General features: G+C 39.1%; 1 protein-coding gene across 1 annotated transcript; it reads right to left on the bottom strand.

Annotated features, from left to right (window-relative positions):
• Positions 1-131: 131 nt before the first annotated feature.
• LOC129925908 (uncharacterized) lies at positions 132-22,844 on the bottom strand. Its single transcript, XM_056027426.1, has 3 exons — positions 22,727-22,844; positions 20,575-20,902; positions 132-370 (listed from the first exon to the last, which is right to left on the bottom strand). Exons 2-3 carry the CDS (start codon positions 20,898-20,900, stop codon positions 166-168), a joined length of 531 nt encoding a protein of 176 aa, XP_055883401.1. The 5' UTR covers positions 20,901-20,902; positions 22,727-22,844; the 3' UTR covers positions 132-165.
• Positions 22,845-24,108: the final 1,264 nt, after the last annotated feature.

Genomic DNA, 24,108 nt, shown 5'->3' with positions numbered 1-24,108 from the left:
AGACACACACGCACATTGAGACACACACGCACATTGAGACACACATGCACATTGAGACACACATGCACATTGAGACACACCTGCACATTGAGAGACACATGCACATTGAGACACACATACATTGAGACACACATGCACAATGAGACACACAGGGCAATCAGAACATTACTCGGTGTAGTTCTTGTAGTAGACCAAACAAGTTGAGGCCGCCAGCAGGAAGATGACGGTCAGGGCGAGGTAGATCCGGCACTGTGAGAACATAATGTGGACTCGAAATGGGTAGGTCATTCGGATGTAACGGGTGAAGGCCAGGAGCACTATCGTCCAGTTCGAAACGGTCAAAGAGAAGAAGTGCCAGAATTTATGTGTTCTGAAACAGACACCAACTTAGAGATGAATGGATAAGTATATGTTACCGGCAAGTGACAAATATATGAACGGTACCATATCATCCTATTTAAAAAATGTCTAATTTAGAAAGATATTATCAATACATTAAATATAAATGAGTGGGAAAAAAAAAACTTTAATAAACAATAGGATTTCTTCTTACGAAAATTCCCTCTGTAGGCCCATGTCTTAATACCCCATGGTAGGTGCAATTTCTATCTTTAAATTTTTAAATTTGTTTTTTAATGTATAGATCGTATTTTAAAACAGTAGGCCTAAAATACATTAGTAAATACAAATTATTTACTTTCTTCTAAGCAGACTAAAATGATAAACGTGAAATACATTGACATAATTAAAAAAAAAAAAGCAATGCTTATACGAATTGATTTGTGTCAATTAGTCAGTTATGTAATTACGTTTCTAATAGATCTAGTTTTTTCTAGACTAACACCAATGAATCTGTGCGATTAGACATATTTGAACCATAGCGAATATTCATGCCTTTTAGCTTTCTCAATACGCTATGATCAGCGCCCCCCCCCCAATCTAATGTAATCGTCCCCTTCCCCCCGGAGCGTCGCTAGCGTCCCCATGGAAGACCAATGACGTAGACCAACATTTTTTGTTATGCTTTGAGCTTTCTCAATTCGCCACGATCCTATCATGTATCCGGATCAGTTGGGAAAATAGGGGAGGGGAGGGTGAAAGAAAGAGATAGCTGGGGTAGCTGGGATAGCTGGGGTAGCTGGGGTAGCTGGGATAGCTGGGGTAGCTGGGGTAGCCGGGGTAGCTGGGCTAGCTGGATACCAGCTGGGGTAGCTGGGATAGCTGGGGTAGCTGGGATAGCTGGGGTAGCTGGGCTAGCTGGGCTAGCTGGGGTAACTGGGGTAGCTGGGATAGCTGGGGTAGCTGGGGTAGCTGGGGTAACTGGGGTAGCTGGGGTAGCTGGGATAGCTGGGGTAGCTGGGATAGCTGGGATAGCTGGGCTAGAAGGGGTAGCTGGGATAGCTGGGGTAGCTGGGATAGCTGGGCTAGAAGGGGTAGCTGGGATAGCTGGGATAGCTGGGGTAGTTGGGGTAGCTGGGATAGCTGGGTGAATTTTCCGTTTTTTTTTAAAAGCATTTATTAACCAAAAATGTGGAAAGATTTCAAACTCATGACAAGCCTGCTCAGGCCGATATTCCTTACCAGCTTGCTAGGGAGGTATGAAAAAGAAGTTTGCATAGTTATCTATTGTTTGTTTCAAATTTAATTTAAAGCCCGCGACCTACAAAGGGGACTAATTCAGCTTATACCACCACCTCAGTTAAGTACTATTTCTTTCCCTTGTTCGACATACCAAAACAAACAAAAAATTGTTACCACTAGTTGATGAGCTAATTAGTTTTTTTGTTTTTTTTAAATTTCTTCTTATGTTGTCAGTTAAAAGAGATAATCGTGCAAAATTTCAGCCTGATCCGAGATTGGGTGTCGGAGAAATAACGTGTACAAACTTTTTTACAAGACAGACAGAGTGAATTGATATAAGCTTTGTAATTTAAAAAAGCCGAAACATTAAAGTGGGTAAAACTGTCTACACGCAACAGCAAAAGAGAATCAAAGTAATTCATCAACTTTTAAATGCTTCTCTTAGTTTGAAATATTTCTGTTATTTTCTTTTTAAATACATATTAAATATAATAATGATCTAAGAAGTTTTCTTAACTTATGAAACGAAAAATTTAAAAAAATCTGCCGATAAAGCAAAGAAAGGTCTACACATTCTAATTGTACGCGTTTATAATGCATTTCTAACTTTTTCTAAATTATCTTATGTAGAGAACAAAACGCCGTGAGACTGAAATTATCAGGCACGTTCAAACCCATAGGAGGACAATAAAAGAGAGAAGAGGTAATCATCTTCTTTTTTGAAGTAACGTCTGTATTATATAAGAGAAGACTTCACCAAGGAGAACAGAAAATAAAACCCAGACAAAGTGAACGTTAAACACTAGACTTACTAAGTATGTAATGAATAATGTTAGTAAGTCCTAGGCTGTCAAATTAATTATTACGTTTATAAATACTTCTTTTTAATGACGAAATATGTGTGTATATATTTGAGACAAAAAAAAAAAGAATTGCATTGAAGTCTTCTTTGACGCGAGGCGCGGTGGCTGAGCGGTAAAGCGCTTGGCTTCCGAACCGAGGACCGAATCCTGGTGAAGACTGGGATTTTTAATTTCGGGATCTTCGGGCGCCTCCACCCAGACCTAATGGGTACCTGACAATAGTTAAGGAAAAGTAAAGGCGGTTGGTCGTTGTGCTGGCCACATGACACCCTTGTTAACCGTAGGCTACAGAGAGATGACCATCATCAGACCATAAGGTCTGAAAGAGGAACTTTACTTTACTTTACTAGTTTGATATGATAAATGAACTCCTTGTGTTTTCTACGAACATCACAACATGAAGTGTTGTCAGCTTGATCAATATCTCGTCAAGTGATTTACTTCTCAGTATTTGCCTTGATTACATAATAGACCTATTGTCTTTCGCCTTTCATACAACACAATGTGCAAGATCCTTTGTATCAAGTTTTGACCTGGTACAATTAAGTTGTACAAAGCATGCAAACTTAGACATTATTGGCGAATAGAAATAGTATTAATGAAATGCTTCCAATCATCACTTAACATTTTGCCTTAAGCAGTTTTAGTTATTCTATACAATGTCTAGGCAAAGAAGGAAATGAAGAAATCATTTAGGATACCTAGGCATTCTCTAGACTGCCGGATTTTGCACTTAACCGGTAACATATACAAATGTAGCTAACAGCGATTTTGGACGTCAGCAAGCAACCATGCTTCGGACTTGATATCTACGTTCACCAAGAAAAAATACTGCCATCCATAGGCTACAAATGAGTGGATCTCTCAGCCCTTCTGTATGTCTCTGAGACATGGGTAGATCTCTCAGCCTTTCTATGTCTCAGAGACATAGAGCTCCACGAACGTTTTCCCAAAGAGACCAGAGCTCCATCATGGACATACGATGGCAAGTCAACATTTAGAGATAGCGATGCTCTAGTGAATACTATTGACAGCTGGGCAGCGCATCTATCATTCTGGGAGATCACAGTTTGACGAAGGCGAGTTGAAAGGATATAGCTCCCTCCCCTAGAAACGCTTTAAAAAAGACGCCAACTTGGTTTAACTCGCCAACAAACGGCTTCCGAAAGAGGCAACTGAAGATCTCTTACTAAGGACGCGGGGTGAATATTTCCGAACAAAAGAATTGCAACTGCAACAGTCAAGCGTAGATGGCGAAGAGTGAACTTCAATAGACTTCCTGCAGACAACGCTTTTGACAATCTTTTTTTTTTTCTTTACACATTGATCTTCTCAGATCCTTCTTTACAAATTCATTTTTTCCCCAGTGTATTGTTACACTTATAAACAGTGCTTTAGCCATTAAATTCAGTGTAAGTGTTGTCTGTGTTGACATTCTACTGTAATTTTCGCATAATAACTAATTTTAATGTTTCATCTCTAGGGCTACAACCCACTTATTAAAAGCTTAAACCTGACTAGACCAGTCTTGACTTCAGACACCAGTTCAAGTTAATTTCCTTGACATTAAAGATGGGCGATACTGTCAATCTATTTTGAGCGCCCAACTCATAAACAATTTTTTCAGAACGCCCATCTGTTTTGTCATTATCAAGTAAAATAAATATTCAAACTATATTGATATAATAACAACAGTGGATGTGTGTCAGCCAGATTTAGCAGCACTTAAATAATGATCATTAAAAACAAATAGCCTACAACTGTGCTATTATTTGGCCCGACAGTAAATTTCCGAGACTCGTGTAAAAGAAACTATTGGCTAAACATTTTTTTTCTGTTTCATGTTTGTGTCTTTAAATTCATTAATATTTGTTTGTTTGTTTAAAACAGCAATGCCCAAAATACGGCCCGCGGTCCACATCCAACCGCGATGTGGTTCCGTCCGGCCCGCCAAAACGTCGGCACAAAGTGTTAAAATCCCCAATCCACTAAAAAAGAAGTTTGAAAAAAAAAATTCTCTAAGTAAACGAATTTTTACCGACAAGTCACCATATTGGTTTTATAAGAAAGAGTGGGTCTTATTACAGCAGAACATCAAAGAGCTTGATGAAACCAAACACATAAATAAATAATGCGGCACTCTTGGTTTGAGACGCAACTAATAGATTACGCCTGGAGTGGAGGATTGACGAGAATATTTACCAAAAAGAGACAAGAAAATGAGTCGGCTTTAATGCTAGCTACAGAGTTGCTCACATTGTATGTGGAGACATGAAGCCATTTTCCAAGGGCGAATGCATAAAAAAATGCTTACAGCAAAAATGATGGAAGAAATGATTCCGGCAAAGAAGAATGCTGTTGGATGCTTTCTCATGACGATTACAAGGCGAGTGAAAGATATGGGTAAAAATTTGCATCCCTTCAAAACTAACAGACAAATCGGATAGCGAAATGTTGACTATTGCCGCTGACGAGTCTACCGACACATCGGATACCGCTCAAAATCTTGGAATTTATTCGCGGTACAAACAGAAGTTTTGGAAATCAGAAAAGCTACGAGGAGCATGCAAGGGGCCACCACTGGTGAAGTCCTGTCATAGAAGTTTCAAACATCACAGGGGATCTTCTCATCCTTGGGAGAAATTAGTGGACGTGACTACTGAAGCTGCCAGAAGTCAGAAGTATGGTTAACAGCAAGAGTTATTAAAAAAGTTATAAAGTCAAAAGGAACCGAGCCTCTGTGGCACCTAGGTGGCAAGGTGTTCAGTTCCTGGACCATGTGAGGATGATCTTTTTTTGTCAGATTGAACAAAGTTCATCGTTTCAAAAATCCATCTGCGGTCAATGTGTCAAGTGCCCAGACAGAGCGGCAACTCGTCTTTTTCTCGTAAAAACTATCTATTTTCTCCAGATTGTCGTACCATTATTCTGATGACGTCTTATTTGTGACGAAACACAACCGCTACGAAAAGATGATTTTACGACGTAACTTATGACAACTTTCGTCAATGTAGCGAACCGAGCTGCCCAGAACCTGACAACTGCCATGGTTGAATTATTACGTCAATGTAGCGAAACGAGCTGCACAGAACCTGACAACTGCCATGGTTGAGATTTTCACAGCTTTCGTCAATGTAGCGAAACGAGCTGCACAGAACCTGACAACTGCCGTGGTTGAGATTCTTACAGCTTTCGTTAATGTAGCGAAACGAGCTGCCCAGAACCTGACAACTGCCATGGTTGAGATTCTTACAGCTTTCGTCAATGTAGCGAAACGAGCTGCCCAGAACCTGACAACTGCCATGGTTGAGATTCTTACAGCTTTCGTCAATGTAGCGAAACGAGCTGCCCAGAACCTGACAACTGCCATGGTTGAGATTTTTACAGCTTTCGTCAATGTAGCGAAACGAGCTGCCCAGAACCTGACAACTGCCATGGTTGAGATTCTTACAAAGCTTAGATCAACTCTGTCTGCCTGGTAAACATTTAGAAAACGTTATTTTGGCCACAACCAAATCTCGGATCAAGTTGATACTTTACACAATCATTTAGTGTACCGTTTATTAACTAACAAAACACGAACTAATCACTTTTTACCAATTAGTCAATTAATTATTGTTATTTTTTAATGTTTAACAACGAAAAAGGGAAATAAATGCTAAAATATTGAAAGAGATAGTTGTAAATGAGATTTGTTTTTTTTTTTAAAGTATTTTCACATTTTGCTTGTTTTTCCTTTGTTTCATCACTAGACTTCTGCATTTACAAATCGTCAGCAGTAATTGAATCGTCGCGCCATCTGTAATCGAAACATTTAAACCTATCAGGTTTGTTGAGTCGTGTGGGTTAGATCACAGTGACCTGTTTATACCTGCCAGATTGCTGAGTGCTTGTACTTAGATCTAGACGCATCAAGATGAAAATGTGTTCCATTGGTTCGTCCTTGGCAACCGTGACATCAGCCATAATACATTCCACGGGGGCTTTCGATTTACAGACCTACTGCACGATGGCAGTGTTTTAACACTGTTAACTTTGTAATGGAATGTACCAGATTAATGGACTAAAAATTCAGTAACTTTTCTTTCTACACACAAAGACGTGCATTCACGCAGCTATTTCGTATTTTACAATACCTCTATCAAGCTCATAACTTCGTGGAAACAAAAAACTGAATGGGTGGACTCGGTTCTTGAAAACGGCTCTAACGATTTTCCTAGAAATTTGACAGTTGATGTATATCGTTGGGAAATGAATATTGGTTGGTCATTGTTGGTCATCGTTGGTCATTTGGCGTATCTTCTTCCAGATCTAACTTTAAAGGTCTTTCATTCACCTCACCTACCCCTTAGTCTGTTGAACCATTAGGGTACCACACAAGATTGGTCGACCGTCTTTCCTCTCTTTCTTTTGCCTTAGATAGAACCTCTTTTAATGGCATGCCCATCCATTCTATGATGTTGTCCTCCCATCACTTTCTTTGTCTGCCTCTTCTTCTTTCTCCTGCTACTGCCCCTGAAGGAAGGTCTCTGCGAGCCCTGAACATATAGTTTTAATTAGCGCTGTTTAAAAATAATATTTAGTAGGCCATCGTGGGGTCTAATCGCTGTAATAACCATGTCTCTAATAATCTCTTTTTTCAGCATCTCTGGATGCTGCCTTATAAACGCTGCTGCGCCATGATATAGTCGATCTGGTTGTGGTGGTTGTCCCTTGGGACTGTGCCTTGTGGTTATTGTTTGTTTTGTTTGTCAAATGTTTGACATGTTTTGGATGTTCCTTCAGAGTTGAAGATAGTTTACTTCCTAGTCCAAACCTCCCGCAGGACGACGGGGGGATGGGAGCTGGCAGGGTTTGAACCCTCGACCGTCGATAAATCCGAACGACAGTCCAGCGCGCAAACAGCACGACCAGGCAGCCATCCTCGCGACTTTTAGTGGCATCCTAATGAGTTAGCCAGCAAGAGATTGTTGTACTTCACAAATTCTATTAGACGCAGACATAATTCGTTAGTTGAGAAATCTACCATTAGAATATTATAAAGTGTTGTAGATTTATACTTTCCTTTAAAAAAAAAAGAACTCTTAACATCTATTAGTTATTGAGAGCAAAATAATCACTCTTTTAGTAACAAATCCCTATTAATGCATGTTAAAAAAATATCTTTTAGATAAATAGGTCAATGGCCTTAAAAATAGCGGACGTCCTAGGCTAATGCTTTGTGAAATCTGCCTTAAATTTGGCACAGTACATTTGGCACAGTACATGACAGTCAAATACAAAGCTCGAAACTTTTTGTATTGCTTTTAAGGGTTGAAAAAAAAAACAACTGCATCTAATTTAATACTTTCTATAGAGATTTCTTTCCTCCCAGGTTTATGTTGCTGTGTGTCTTTTCTTGTCGTGTCACATTAGATGTCAAGGCTCTGTTTTTGTTAGCTTCCTAAAAGGTTTCATATTTCAAATATAAGTGTTGAAAGTGACACTTGATAGGCAGCAGTCAAAGGCGGAGATTCGTGGCGCCTCGTGTTGCCCACCCACAACGTTATCAGACTGAATACAAACATTACAAGTGACAAAGTAGAGACTACAACAAGGAATCACATTGCCGGTCACAGGAACTCGACATTGCTGCAACTAGTAAAACCCAAGTGGCTCAGATGCGGATGGCTGAGTGGTAGTGAGGTTTGCTCGCTGGACTGTCGCTCGGACTTATCGATGGTCCCGGGTTCAAACCCTGCCAGTTCTCATCCCCTGTCGTCCTGCGGGAGGTTTGAACTAGGAAGTAAATTATCTTCAACTCTGAAGGAACATCCGAAACATGGAAAACATATGACAAACAGTGCAGCAGCCGGAAGTTCTGAATACCATCATGCCTCGTCAACGTACGAGACACGAGCCGGCGCCATAATGACCAACATTCTGACCCATATTCTTAATGAATGAATATAATTGTCAGCCTCCATGATACGTGGTATATTAAGTGGATCTGCTTTACAATGCGTTACAAGAATGATCTTACTTTAAAAAAATCTAAAACTAAGTTTTTGTTTTTTATTTCCTTTTTTAAACTATTCATATTATTATTTATATATACATAGGCTATATACTATTCATTAATTTTGATATGAAACTAAGAACTCTAGGCCGCAATGACTGATCCAAACTAATTGATATACGTAATACAACCTTTTGTTTTTCTTATTAAAATTATTTTTTATAAAGCTTATATCAACTCACTCTGTCTGTCTGTCAGTGTGTCTGTTTGTCTGGTTATTTCTCATACACCCACTCTCGGATCAAGCTGAAATTTCACACAATTATTTCTTTTAACTGACTACACAAGAATCAATTTAAAAAATTAACCAATTAGTTAACAAGTTACTTTGTTTGGTATTTCAAACAAGGGAATGAAATAGCACTTGACTGAACTGGTGGTATAATCGGAATTAGCCCCCTTTATATTAGGCTGTCGTCTTAGGCACGCAAATGAAATAGAAACAATAGATAACTATACAATCTTCCATGTTCATAGACTACGCTAGAAGAGTGGTTAGCGCGTTTGCATAGGAATCCTGAGAAGGCTTTAGCCAACAAGTTCGAATTCAGGTCGTTCCCTTTTTTTATAAAATTTATTTTTACTAATACTTTTTTATTGTTAGCCTGGACCTATTTTAAATTTAATTACATGACTAATTGATACAAGTACGCTTAATAAAAGCTTTTTTTTAAAAAGTATTTTATATGTTTTGCTTGTTTTGTAGTTTGCTTGTAAAATATTTCGTATACAAGAAAAATAATGGTATTTGAGAGGCAACAAGTTCCTAGCAAGCAATGATCTGGAGAAGATGGAGGTCCGTGGCGGGTCACAGGGTTGTACTCCTATCGTGTACACCGATAGACATAATGCCTTAGTAATCTTAATCTAAAAAATGTTGTTTCAAAAAGGGGTGAGAAGGCTTACGCGTATTTCAAAATACATTTAATAAAGAAGGAGACAGCACTGGCCAATATGGGAGTCACATTCGAGGTAAATATAGCGAACGTATGTCTGTCATGGAGTGCCAAGTAAGACGTTGTTGACCGGGTGCTAGGTAAACGTAGACAAGATAATGATGAACTAGAGAGGAGGGGGGGAGGAGGGGTAAATTCGACCCTCTCACATAACAAATGTCGAGCTAAAGTCGTGGTTCAAAATGTCTTTGGAGTGTCCCATATTTTTGCATTTTTGACTGAATACATTTTTAAATGTCTTACTTAGAGCATGGGAGCAGATGAGGAAAATAGCTCAAAATTGAGTTCGGTGGAGATGTGTGGTTGCGGCCCTATACTCCCCCCTTGGGGGTGCACAGGAATAAGTCAAGTAAGTGAACTTTGAAGAAGATGAGACAACTTCTCTTTCTTTAAATATTTATATTTTTGAAAAATTGTTATTGAATTGGTATTGAATTGGTATTGAATTGGTATTGAATTGGTATGGACCGGTTTCGACTCAACGCACACACCCACACAAAAAAACTAGGGGCGCTCCCCAGTTTGAGAAACGCTGCATTAAATTAATGAAGAAAAATAAAAAAAAAAAAATTAGAATATCTGAACACGTTCCCCTCTTTCAGACCTAGCCATCTATGGGACAGATGATGTAAAGGTCATTTTTTTCTGTGGCCCACGGCTAACGAGAGTGTAATGTGGCCAGCACAACGACCTTTACTTTTCCCCCCAAAAAATGTCAGGTATCCATTAGCTGGGTGGAGTCAGAGGCGTGCAAGGAATCCGATTAAAAATAACCATTATTCACCAGGATTTGAACCCGGGACCTGTGATTTGAGGGGGCCGCACTATACTACTCAGCCACTGCGCCTCCCATATCTGAACATAATTCTTGTTCTTTGTTAGGTTTGTATACTTTTGCTTAAATAATTGTTTTGATTTCATTTCACTCAAACTTGAGAACTTTTTTACCAGCTTTTAGCATCAACGCCTTGTCTTTAGGGATAAAGTCGTTGGCCTGAGTCACGCGGCACAGAGGGATGAATTAATCGACCGTAACATGCCATTAACGGCAGACGATAATTACTAGACTGAAAACGTCCTTGACTCTTGTCACTTCGTCATCTGACAGGCACATCTAGTTGCGACTTTGTAGTGGTTAAATACATTATTGATTAGCGTGGTATTGTCACGCCAGGCACTCACAACATTTGTAATGAGGTGATTAGTCATGTCACTTGTTCAGATTATCAGGAGAAATGAGAAAAAAAAAAAACAACTAATTATTTATCTAAGGAAAAAAACAACAACAGATTTGTTGAGATAAAACACCTCATAAAATACAAAATTTCCTATTGATTTTAAACGTAATTTTATTTAATTTTAAACCTAACTTCCCATTTTCATAGAAAACAATTATAGTTCATTTCTAAATGGTAAAGCGCTTGACTTCTGAACCTGTGTATTTCAGGTTCGAATCCAGGCGAGTTTAAATTTCGGGATCATTAAGACCCCTATTACTTAGCCCAACTCTGAAGGGTACCTGACTGTGACCTGACACTAGTTGGGGGAAAGTAAAGATGGTTGGTTGTTGTGCTGGCCACATGAACCCTCGTTAACTGTAATCCTGATAAACAGATGGCGTTGACATTATCTGCCCTGTTGTATGAAATGGTTCTTTACTTACATACCGTTTGTCCTAAAGTATACAAACATTCATAAAAGATTTAGCAACGCCAGGAGACACAAAACCTCAGTGCATCCTATGGCAGACTGTCTAAAAATATTTAGAACAGACGAGGTATAACCACAAGCACAAAGCTAGGGTCTACCGAGATGACGTCCTCCCTATGCCTCAGAAACGTGGGCAGTATTTGGAAAACATGCAAAAAAACTGAACCCACTTCCACATGACCTATCTCAGAACAAAATACTGAATTTCAAATCGAAAGAAATAATACCAGATATATTCGAAGAGCGGTCCTTCAAAACATCCACACAATCCTGATGCATTTTTCAGCTGCGATAGGCAGGCTACATCTGCAGAATGGAAGACTCTCGCATCCTTAAAAGACTTTTGTATGGCCAATTAATGGAAAGGAAGCGCTCACAAGATGGACAAAAAGAAAAACGCTTCAAGGAACACCCTCAAAGCTTCTCTGAAAGACTTCTGCATTAACCCAGCCACCTGAGAGACAGAAGCACATGATAGAGCATCATGGCGCCGCGCTGTGAAAACTGGCGCACAATTTGCAGATGGACAAGAAAACAGCGATGGCAGAAGAAAAAGCGTCACAAAAAAAAAAAAAAAGAAAAGCAAGGCCAATGAGACTAGCTCCAGCTGGAATAACCTGCCCAGTGTGCAGCCGAACATTCCGGGGGTCACAGTGGTCTCGCCAGCCACATGTGGAGGTACAAATCTGAAGTTGAGTAAAATGACGTACACAAATCTAGCTCGAGAATGATGGATAGGAATCCAATACTTAAATTTCAAATCAATACTGAATATAAATTAATTGAAAATTAATCATTTGAATGTTTATTATACAATTCCCCAACCTTGTCTTTGATTATAACCAGATACATTTTGGTTTCAGTCGTAAACAAAAACAATAAAAATAGCCCACAAAAAAATGTATACATAAAAATGATGCCGAATTTATCAAAACTGTATCCTGCATGTTGAAACTATAAAACTTCAACGAGATACAATTTTCATAGTTCAGTCATAGGCCTACTCTCATCTGTCATCAGAACCCATCCATTGTATAATACTATCTTCAAACTTCAAAGAGTTACGCTTTACATAGTTCCGTGATAATCAACTAGTTTTTGACTTGGTGGGAGGCTATATAACTTTCCACGCGCCGAGCGGCCCTATTATGCACTGTGGGTAGACGTTTTGAGGATCTGGATAGCACTGCGTCATGGGCAGGTTTTAACCCGCTGGCCGTAGGTTGGTCATCACTTTTTATTTGATACAGTCATGTCCAGAAACATTTTCTTCTTAGATGACGAAAGGGCTGGATGTAAGGCACTGCATATAGTGCAGATGTCCACGGTCTCACATTCGAAAGAGGGGGCCTAACCCCCCCCCCCCCCAAACAACAACACCCCCCTCCCCCATCTTTATACTAAATAAGAAAAAAAAAGAGAAAGCATACGATACTAAATACACAAGTTCTCAAACGTAGCATTGCTGTAGCATTCATTAAGATCTTTCTAATTTTATTAAAGTTTCGAAAGAGAGTAGAGGGCTTGACAAAATCTTCCCTAGGGGCGCCGCGTACTTAAATCCGGCATTGGGTAGGCGTATATCTAGGGATCTACCGACATACGCCTAAGAGTTTGGAGAAATATCTAAGCTCGAGTTTCCGACCTCTCATGATAACGTCGGTCAAACTTTACGCCGCGTTACCTGATGGCCCCTGGGGACCTCAGCGGAGATCAGACAGGGTGGCAAGGGACACAAATCATTTAGACATGCTACGCCTGGCTTATCTGCGCCTGTCCATCGAAAAAATTTAAATAATAAAAAAAATATTTCTTGCTTTGCTTAATGCAGGCAGGCAATCTGGTGATGAGCTAATCCCCCCTTGCTCTAACAGTAAATAGGGTAATTACAACTTTATATTCAAAGATTACGAGAGTAGAGTTTGTATATATGTAAGGGGAAATGATGTATGCTAAGATTAAGAAGGAGTATCTGTGAAAGATACAAAGACAGCAGCACAAATGAAGAGATTAGAAACAGGATTACTACAGCAATTGGACCCCACGATGACCTACTTACTAGTGCCAACAAACGCAAGCTAAAATATTACACGGGTCTTTAGTGCTCACAAAGACCTTCCTCCAGGGATCAATATCAGGAAAAAGAAGAGGCAGACAGAGAAAGTGATGGGAAGACAACATAAATGAATAGACAGGCCTGTCATTGGAAGAGATTCTCTCCAAGGCAAAAGACAAAGAGGATTGGAGAAAAACGGTCAACAGATCTTGTGTGGTGCCCCAATGTTTCAACAGACTAAGAGATAGATGAAAAAAGATGAAGGTGATCTATGAAATATTTAGATAGTTCTGTATGCTAATCTTGAAGTGTATTATTTTTTTTTAATAAAATCTTTTTAACTAATCTTATTTGACCTGTGACTCCACACTAGTCACTAGCTAATAATTAGAATAAGGTGACCAGATATTTGGGGAACGCAAGCGGGACACATGTCAACCTTGGGACATAAAAAGAACAGGCCAACTTTTTATTTTGAGAAATATTGTTTTCATCGACATAGACTTTTTTCAATACATCACAGTGTACACTCTACACACACAATGTACATACTACACACACATTGTACACACTACACACACAATGTACATACTACACACACATTGTACACTCTACACACACAATGTACATACTACACACACATTGTACACTCTACACACACAATGTACACACTACACACACATTGTACACTCTACACACACAATGTACATACAACACACACATTGTACACACTACACACACAATGTACATACTACACACACATTGTACACACTACACACACATTGTACACACTACACACACATTGTACACTCTACACACACATTGTACACACTACACACACATTGTACACTCTACACACACAATGTACATACTACACACACATTGTACACACTACACACACATTGTACACTCTACACACACAATGTACATACTACACACACATTGTACACACTACACACACATTGTACACACTACACACACAATGTACATACTACACACACATTGTACACACTACACACACAATGTACACACTACACACACATTGTACACATTACACACACAATGCACACACTACACACACAACGTAGACACACAGACACACACACAATGCACACACTACATACACAACGTAGACACACATACAATGTACATACTACACACACAATGTACACACTACACACACAATGTACACTACACACACAATGTACACACTACACACACAATGTACACACTACACACACAATGTACATACTACACACACATTGTACACACTACACACACAATGTACACACTACACACACATTGTACACTCTACACACACAATGTACATACTACACACACATTGTACACACTACACACACAATGTACATACTACACACACATTGTACACACTACACACACATTGTACACACTACACACACATTGTACACTCTACACACACATTGTACACACTACACACACATTGTACACTCTACACACACAATGTACATACTACACACACATTGTACACACTACACACACATTGTACACACTACACACACAATGTACATACTACACACACATTGTACACACTACACACACATTGTACACTCTACACACACATTGTACACACTACACACACATTGTACACACTACACACACAATGTACATACTACACACACATTGTACACACTACACACACAATGCACACACTACACACACAACGTAGACACACAGACACACACACAATGCACACACTACATACACAACGTAGACACACACACAATGTACATACTACACACACAATGTACACACTACACACACAATGTACACACTACACACACAATGTACATACTACACACACATTGTACACACTACACACACAATGTACACACTACACACACATTGTACACTCTACACACAATGTACATACTACACACACATTGTACACACTACACACACAATGTACATACTACACACACATTGTACACACTACACACACATTGTACACACTACACACACATTGTACACTCTACACACACATTGTACACACTACACACACATTGTACACTCTACACACACAATGTACATACTACACACACAATGTACACTACACACACAATGTACACACTACACACACAATGTACACACTACACACACAATGTACATACTACACACACATTGTACACACTACACACACAATGTACACACTACACACACATTGTACACTCTACACACAATGTACATACTACACACACATTGTACACACTACACACACAATGTACATACTACACACACATTGTACACACTACACACACATTGTACACTCTACACACACATTGTACACACTACACACACATTGTACACTCTACACACACAATGTACATACTACACACACATTGTACACACTACACACATTGTACACACTACACACACAATGTACATACTACACACACATTGTACACACTACACACACATTGTACACACTACACACACATTGTACACTCTACACACACAATGTACATACTACACACACATTGTACACACTACACACACATTGTACACACTACACACACAATGTACATACTACACACACATTGTACACACTACACACACAATGTACACACTACATACACAACGTAGACACACACACACAATGCACACACTACACACACAACGTAGACACACAGACACACACAATGCACACACTACATACACAACGTAGACACACACACAATGTACATACTACACACACAATGTACACACTACACACACAATGTACACTACACACACAATGTACACACTACACACACACAATGTACACACTACACACACAATGTACACACTACACACACATTGTACACTCTACACACACAATGTACATACTACACACACATTGTACACACTACACACACATTGTACACACTACACACACAATGTACATACTACACACACATTGTACACACTACACACACAATGTACACACTACATACACAACGTAGACACACACACACAATGCACACACTACACACACAACGTAGACACACAGACACACACAATGCACACACTACATACACAACGTAGACACACACACAATGTACATACTACACACACAATGTACACACTACACACACAATGTACACTACACACACAATGTACACACTACACACACACAATGTACACACTACACACACAATGTACACACTACACACACAATGTACACACTACGCACACAATGTACACACTACACACACAATGTACACACTACACACACAATGTACACATTACACACACAATGCACACACTACACACACACACACACAATGTACACACTGCACACACAATGTACATACTACACACACAATGTACACACTACACACAGTGTACACACTACACACACAATGTACACACTACACACAAAATATACACTCTACACACACAATGTACACACTACACACAAAATATACACTCTACACACACAATGTACATACTACACACAATGTACACACTACACACACAACTTAAACACACGCACACAATGCACACACTACACACACAACGTAAACACACGCACACAATGCACACACTACACACACAATGTACACACTACACAAACAACGTACACACAACAGAAACAACGTACACACAACAGAAACAATGTACACACTACACATTGTACACACAGTGTAGGCCTACGTATACAACATTTGAAAGACTTTTAACTCAAACTTTTTCCAAGATAGATTATCTTTCTAAAAGCGTTAAACTGTCAATAGGCCGCTCTCTGTGAAATACCCGGTACTTGGCGTTAAAGTTTACAATTGTTGTTGTTTTACTTTTTCTAACCACCTCGCGTCATTCAAGCGTACTTCGTTGAGGTGTAACCTTTTCAAGATTTCATGCTTCTTTTCGTAGAATTTCTGAACCATATGTCCTCAATGGTAGAAGATACTTCAAGTGCACTGACGTCTGTCTCTCAATAGAATGGTAGAAGATACTTGAAGTGCACTGACAGTCTGTCTCTCAATACAATGGCAGAAGATACTTCAAGTGCACTGACATTCTGTCTCTCAATACAATGGCAGAAGATACTTTAAGTGCACTGGAATACTGTCTCTCAATATAATGGCAGAAGATACTTCAAGTGCACTGACATTCTGTCTCTCAATACAATGAACTTCTGCATGAAACAGAGTCTCAATTTTATGTACAAAATGCAGCCACAATTCAGAATACGGATCTTCAAAGAAGCTTTTGATTATGGCCTGGCGCTTCTCTTTTGGAAAGAAATATGTTTTCAAAGCAGGATAAAATTAAAATAGTCTCCCCACCAAATGCTTTAAAGCTAATCAGTAGGTCTTTCCATAGCCTTAAATTCTGTTATGTTCTAAATCGACGAATTTGCTTTTTAAAAAAAAAAGATTTCCATAGACGGGTGCAACAAGAAATTGTATCATAAGCTGGAAATAATTTCATTTTATTTATATTGGGGCCAAACCTTTAGTAACGATTGCTTCAAATTTGGTTCTTGCACATGTGAATTTTAGGTCATACATTTTGAAGTAATTTTAAAGTGTATTCAATGGATTGAAAACTAACTGTTATGGAAAATACAAGTACAAAAGTGCCTTTAACGGATGCGAATGAGCTATCCAGCGAATATTTAAATGTCAGAGAAGTATCTTAATGGAAGCTTAATAAAAGCTTCCAATAAAAAATTGTGACCTCCATTGAGATGGTTTGGTTTAATCCACATGTGGACAGAAAACTGTGAACGACATTTCTAACATCGCACTAGACTGTGGAGTGTGGTTGTTGATTTGTGTGACCAATGAATACATCCACCTACAAGGTCAAGGTCTGGTTGTATTTCTTCTGCTACAGCAGATGACATAAGACTCTGCGCGTTGCAAGAAATGCAGTTTTATAGCTAGTGTTACATTGCTAGGGTTACGTTAAAAAAAAAGTAATTTCTCATCTGTAATATTTAAATATTCTGTTCACTGAAGCACGAGAGATCAAGAACAAATTATACAATCAGCAATTCATGTGTTTGCTTATAAACCCTGCTTGTTAACACACAGGAGTTCATTAGTAAGCCCTTTATCCTTTGATGTCCATAACCAATCTCGGATGCCACAAACCAGGCAGAGATAATGAAACTTAAAATATTGCAGGTGTGACTGCGAGCTTGGTAAAACGTAGACAAGGTTTTTTTTGACAACAATTAAAAAAAAACAATTTTCAAAGTTATCTTAATCTTTGTTGTAGCTTTTTTACAAACCTATATCAACTCACTCTATCTGTTTGGTAAAAAGTGTGTTTCTCCCACACCCATTCTCAGATTAAGCTGAAACTTTGCACAAGTAGGCCTAGTCATCGACATAGACAAGACACGAATGAATAAAAAAAAACAACAACTAACCATTTAGACAACTAATTACTGTCGATTCATTATTTTGTTTAATAGCATTAAGGGAGACTAAATATACTTTAGCATTCACAGATATTTTCAAATTTGTTTGGTTTAGTCCCCTTAAATAATTGTTAACTCTATTTGTCCCTAGCGCATTCTCTGATCAGGTTGATAGGGCCTACTTATTTATTGCACCTAACAAAACATGAATCAATAAAGTATTTAATTAGTTAATTAGTTATTGATAATGAACTATGTTGTATGATATCGAATAAGAGAAATAACTTCTACATTATTGGTATTTATATAGTTTTAAGGACGGAGTTCTTCCCCTTTAGATAAACTTTGTTTTTCTTTTTAAAAAGTTTTTTTTTAAATTTTGCTTGTCAGTGATATAGTCAGTGTTTGCAGTGACATTTATCTTCTAAGACAGGGCTGAGAGGTACCTAAAACATGAAACCATTTCACCTTTCACCTCCAGCGACCAAATGAATGGTATTTTTCTTGTATCCTTTACGAAAAGATAAATCTACTATTAGTACTAAAAGGGCTGGCGTTTATGACTAACACCATCTGCCTACCTACCTACAGTTATATTGGCTCTTCCTCTCCTAACTGACGATACCAACGTTAATTTGACCATATTAAATTAAATTATTTTGTGGTTTTATAAAATTGAATTCGCGTTATATAAAAAGAGAATACATAATAATGACATAAATGAGCAAAATGAATAATTTCATAACTACTGGAGAAAAAGAGTTAAATAACGTCGACCTGAAGTCAAAGTCATAGATGTCCATGATAAACAGACTGATGATTTATGACTAACCTAATCTGCCTACTAACCTACAGACGTTAAGTGGTAGATGCCTATGATAAACATGCTGCTGTTTTTTTTTTACTAACCCAATCTGTCTACTCACCTACAGACGTTAAGTTGTAGATGCCTATGACAAAAATACTGCTGGTTTATGACTAACCTAATCTGTCTACTCACCTACAGACGTTAAGTTGTAGATGTCTATGACAAACATCCTGCTGGTTTATGACTAACCTAATCTGTCTACTCACCTACAGACGTTAAGTTGTAGATGCCTATGATAAACATCCTGCTGGTTTATGACTAACCTAATCTGTCTACTCACCTACAGACGTTAAGTTGTAGATGCCTATGATAAACATCCTGCTGGTTTATGACTAACCTAATCTGTCTACTCACCTACAGACGTTAAGTTGTAGATGCCTATGATAAACATCCTGCTGGTTTATGACTAACCTAATCTGTCTACTCACCTACAGACGTTAAGTTGTAGATGCCTATGATAAACATCCTGCTGGTTTATGACTAACCTAATCTGTCTACTCACCTACAGACGTTAAGTTGTAGATGCCTATGATAAACATCCTGCTGGTTTATGACTAACCCAGTCTGCCTACTAGCCTACAGACGTTAAGTTGTAGATGCCTATGATAAACATCCTGCTGGTTTATGACTAACCCAGTCTGCCTACTCACCTACAGACGTTAAGTTGTAGATGCCTATGATAAACATCCTGCTGGTTTATGACTAACCCAGGCTGCCTACTAGCCTACAGACGTTAAGTTGTAGATGCCTATGATAAACATCCTGCTGGTTTATGACTAACCCAGTCTGCCTACTAGCCTACAGACGTTAAGTCGTAGATGCCTATGATAAACATCCTGCTGGTTTATGACTAACCCAGTCTGCCTACTAGCCTACAGACGTTAAGTTGTAGATGCCTATGATAAACATCCTGCTGGTTTATGACTAACCCAGTCTGCCTACTAGACGTTAAGTCGTAGATGCCTATGATAAACATCCTGCTGGTTTATGACTAACCCAATCTGCCTACTAACCTACAGACGTTAAGTCGTAGATGCCTCTGATAAACATCCTGCTGGTTTATGGCTAACCCAACCTGCCTACTCACCTACAGACGTTAAGTGACGTCGACCTGAAGTCAAAGTCGTAGAGGCCCATGATAAACAGCCTGCTGACCGAGGTCCATAGGACCGCAAGGTCCACGTAGGCCAGGAAGCGCAGCGTGATGGCCGTGCAGGTGATCTTCTTGGAGAAGGCCCTGCGGAACAGGACCGTCAGGTTGACCAGGTTGCCCACGGTGCCAAAGACGATGAATACGGAGGGCACGGAGACGAGGAGCACCATGTTGAGAAGCTTCATGCTTTTCATCTGGATGTAGCTCGAGGCGCTGTCGTTACTGTTGACCAGAATACTTTCCTGTGTGCAGATACTCATTCCTGGAAGTAGAAACAAGCAATACGATGGTGAATGCTAATTAAAGTAAAAAAAAAGCAACAACAACAACCCCTTTCAGACCTTGCGATCTATAGGGCAGATGATGTAAAGGTCATCTGTTTGTTGTGGCCTATGTTTAACGAGGGTGTCATGTGGCCAGCACAACGACCAACTGCCTTTACTTTCCCTAATGTAAGCTAATGTCAACTAATGTTAGTACCCATTAGAGCTGGATGGACTTTGAGGCACCCAAAGATCCCGAAATGAAAAAAATCCTAGTCTTCACCAGGATTCGAACCCGAGCCCCACAGTTCGGAAGCCAAGTGCTTTACCGCTCAGCCACCGCGCCTCCGAATGCTAATTAGATGCTATATATATCTGAAGCCAGGTATTCATCAATATCGTATCAGTCTCAAGGTTTGAATAAAAACAAGATCAATAGAAATCAATATCTTGTATATTTTTGCAATAATATAGTAAACTAAAGATTCATATTTTATTTCTCTTTTTTTTTAAAATAATTAATTAATACAAATATAGAATATGCAAAAGGAAAACTGCTGGCAGCCAAAGAAGAATACAATGTAATTGTTAGTTCCCATAAGTCCCATAGATCGAACACTGGGCTTTAACTTTAATGTTATTTATATACTGTACTAATTGGAATTTTGACTTATATATTTATTAAGTACATTATCTCATGTCATGATGTCGAATGTCAAAATGCAGGGGCCCCTAAAAGGTCAAGCCCCCCGGGGCCCCCGAATCCCTATCTACTCCACTGGTAGGTTCTCACCCTTTGCACAGGCTGGTAATTTAAATCCTACACTTCTATTTTTTTTTCAAAGTCTACACGCAGTCATTCTTAGACTAATTAGAAATAACACAGGGAAAGAATGTAGACTTAGTGGTCTTTGTCCCAGCATAAGAAACAAGATTTTTATTGAAGTGTCTTTGTATTTTTTAAAGGATAAAAATAGTATATTATCGTAATTCTGAAACTTTTTTATTTTGCATACAACTAATTATCTAGTATATTAGTTATCTAACTGTACGTGATTATCTGTAAGGTAGTCTTGCCAGCGTATTCTCATTATGGAGCAAAAGCACCTTTGATGGAGTTGTTTGAGGTGCCATTGATGCCTCATATAAAGTACCCAGGTTCCAGAGACATACAAAAATGTGGTGAGAACCATGATGTTCTCATTTGTAGGCAACCAAAAACGCTGTGGGCATAAGGCAGAGTTTTATGTGAGCAGTAAACAATACTTACCATTCTACAACTATGTTAGTCGGACAGTTATCCATCAAGGCAGATAACAGCACACCAAAGGCGATCTAATAGCGAGCTTAAAGGAGTACGGCGTAGCAGATGTCTTCCCACCCCTCGTTGGAAGCGACATAAAGATCAAAGGAGGCCCCCTTTTTCACTAACTGTGAGCAATTGACAGTAGATGGCCTCTAAAAAAGACCACTGTAGAGCACTCACGAGGGTCACTGGAAAAGAATTTGAGACCCAAAATAAACAGCCCTTGTCAAAGACAGGCACAGACAACGAAAACGTAAATAGATTCGCGACAGACAACGAAAACTTAAATAGATTCGCTACAGACAACGGCTTTGTTTGCAATAGGCAGGTCGCAACTGGGCTTGTGGTTACGTCGTCATGTGCACCGCATTCGTCCATCATCTTCGGAATGGAAGACATTGTCTTATTTAAACTTTTTCTTCTTCTAGCTGTCTGATTCAAGGTCTCAAAGTTTTCACCAAGTGGTAAACATTCTAATTCATAGAGGAGCTCAAAATCTTTTTGTCTAGTAACTCACCTTAAAGGTGAAATGAAGTGGTGATCTTTTGTTGTGCCAGACGTCCTAGATTTTGAAGAGCTCTACAAATTAAAAATCTTTTTCTCTCATTGCCCATTTTGGTTCCTGTATCTTGAACCGGAAGTTTTTCTTCACAAGTTTCATATTCAATAAAAACGAAATCAGAAATCTATGACATCATTTTTAAGGATTACAAATTTTTTAACTTTCTGTAGGAATGTTGGCACTAAAACGTTATTTTTAAAAAAATCTTGTTTAGGTTCTTAAAGAAATTAAATTCAGTAACAAAATTAAAAGCGAGGAGGAAAAAAAAATATGGTGATATCATAATCGCTATCATCATCATCATCTTCATCATTATTATCACCATGATTAGTTCTTTGTTCCCTTAATGGAGCTTATGGTAATGTCTTCAATCAAGGATGAGTACAATGTTTCACATGACTACGCAAACCCAGTTGCGACCTGCATATTTTTCCACATCTCACGCAGACAAAGCCGTAGTCCGCCGGCGATCTATTTCAGTTTTCTTTCCGTCTCTCTTCAATTGTGGCTTTCTTCAGTCAAACGAGGTCACTCTCCACGGTCTCTTGCCAGTTTCTCTAATGGCTTCTTAACTCTTTCCATTTCTCTTAGCTTCATTTATAAACTGCGTCACCATGTTCTTTTATGGCCTTCCTCCGAGTCTTGCGCCCTAGGAATTCCAATCTAGGGTCTGTCTAACTCTGTTGTTGGCATCTTTTCTTAAGGTGTGACCAATCTATGTCTCCAATCTAGGGTCTTTCTAACTCTGTTGTTGGCACCTTTTCTTAAGGTGTGGCCAATCCATATCTCCAATCTATGGTCTGTCTAGCACTGTTGTTGGCATCTTTTCTTAAGGTGTGACCAATCTATGTCTCCAATCTAGGGTCTTTCTAACTCTGTTGTTGGCACCTTTTCTTAAGGTGTGGCCAATCCATATCTCCAATCTATGGTCTGTCTAGCACTGTTGTTGGCATCTTTTTCTGGGGTGTGACCAATCCATGTCTCCAATCTAAGGCCTGTCTAGCTCTGTTGTTGGCATCTTTTCCTTAAGGTGTGACCAATTCATGTATCCAATCTAAGGCCTGTCTAGCCTTGTTTGTTGGCATCTTTTTCTTAAGGTGTGACCAATCCATCTCCCCAATCTAAGGCCTGTCTAGCACTGTTGGCATCTTTTCTTGGGGTGTGACCAATCTATGTCTCCAATCTAAGGCCTGTCTAGCTCTGTTGTTGGCATCTTTTCTAGAGTGTGACCAATCCATCTCCCCAATCTAAGGCCTGTCTAGCACTGTTGGCATCTTTTCTTGGGGTGTGATCAATCTATGTCTCCAATCTAAGGTCTGTCTAGCTCTGTTGTTGGC

The sequence above is a fragment of the Biomphalaria glabrata genome, chromosome 4 (assembly GCF_947242115.1).
Source record: "Biomphalaria glabrata chromosome 4, xgBioGlab47.1, whole genome shotgun sequence".
NCBI lineage: Eukaryota > Metazoa > Mollusca > Gastropoda > Planorbidae > Biomphalaria > Biomphalaria glabrata.
This window is presented reverse-complemented; position numbering and strand designations above follow the sequence as displayed.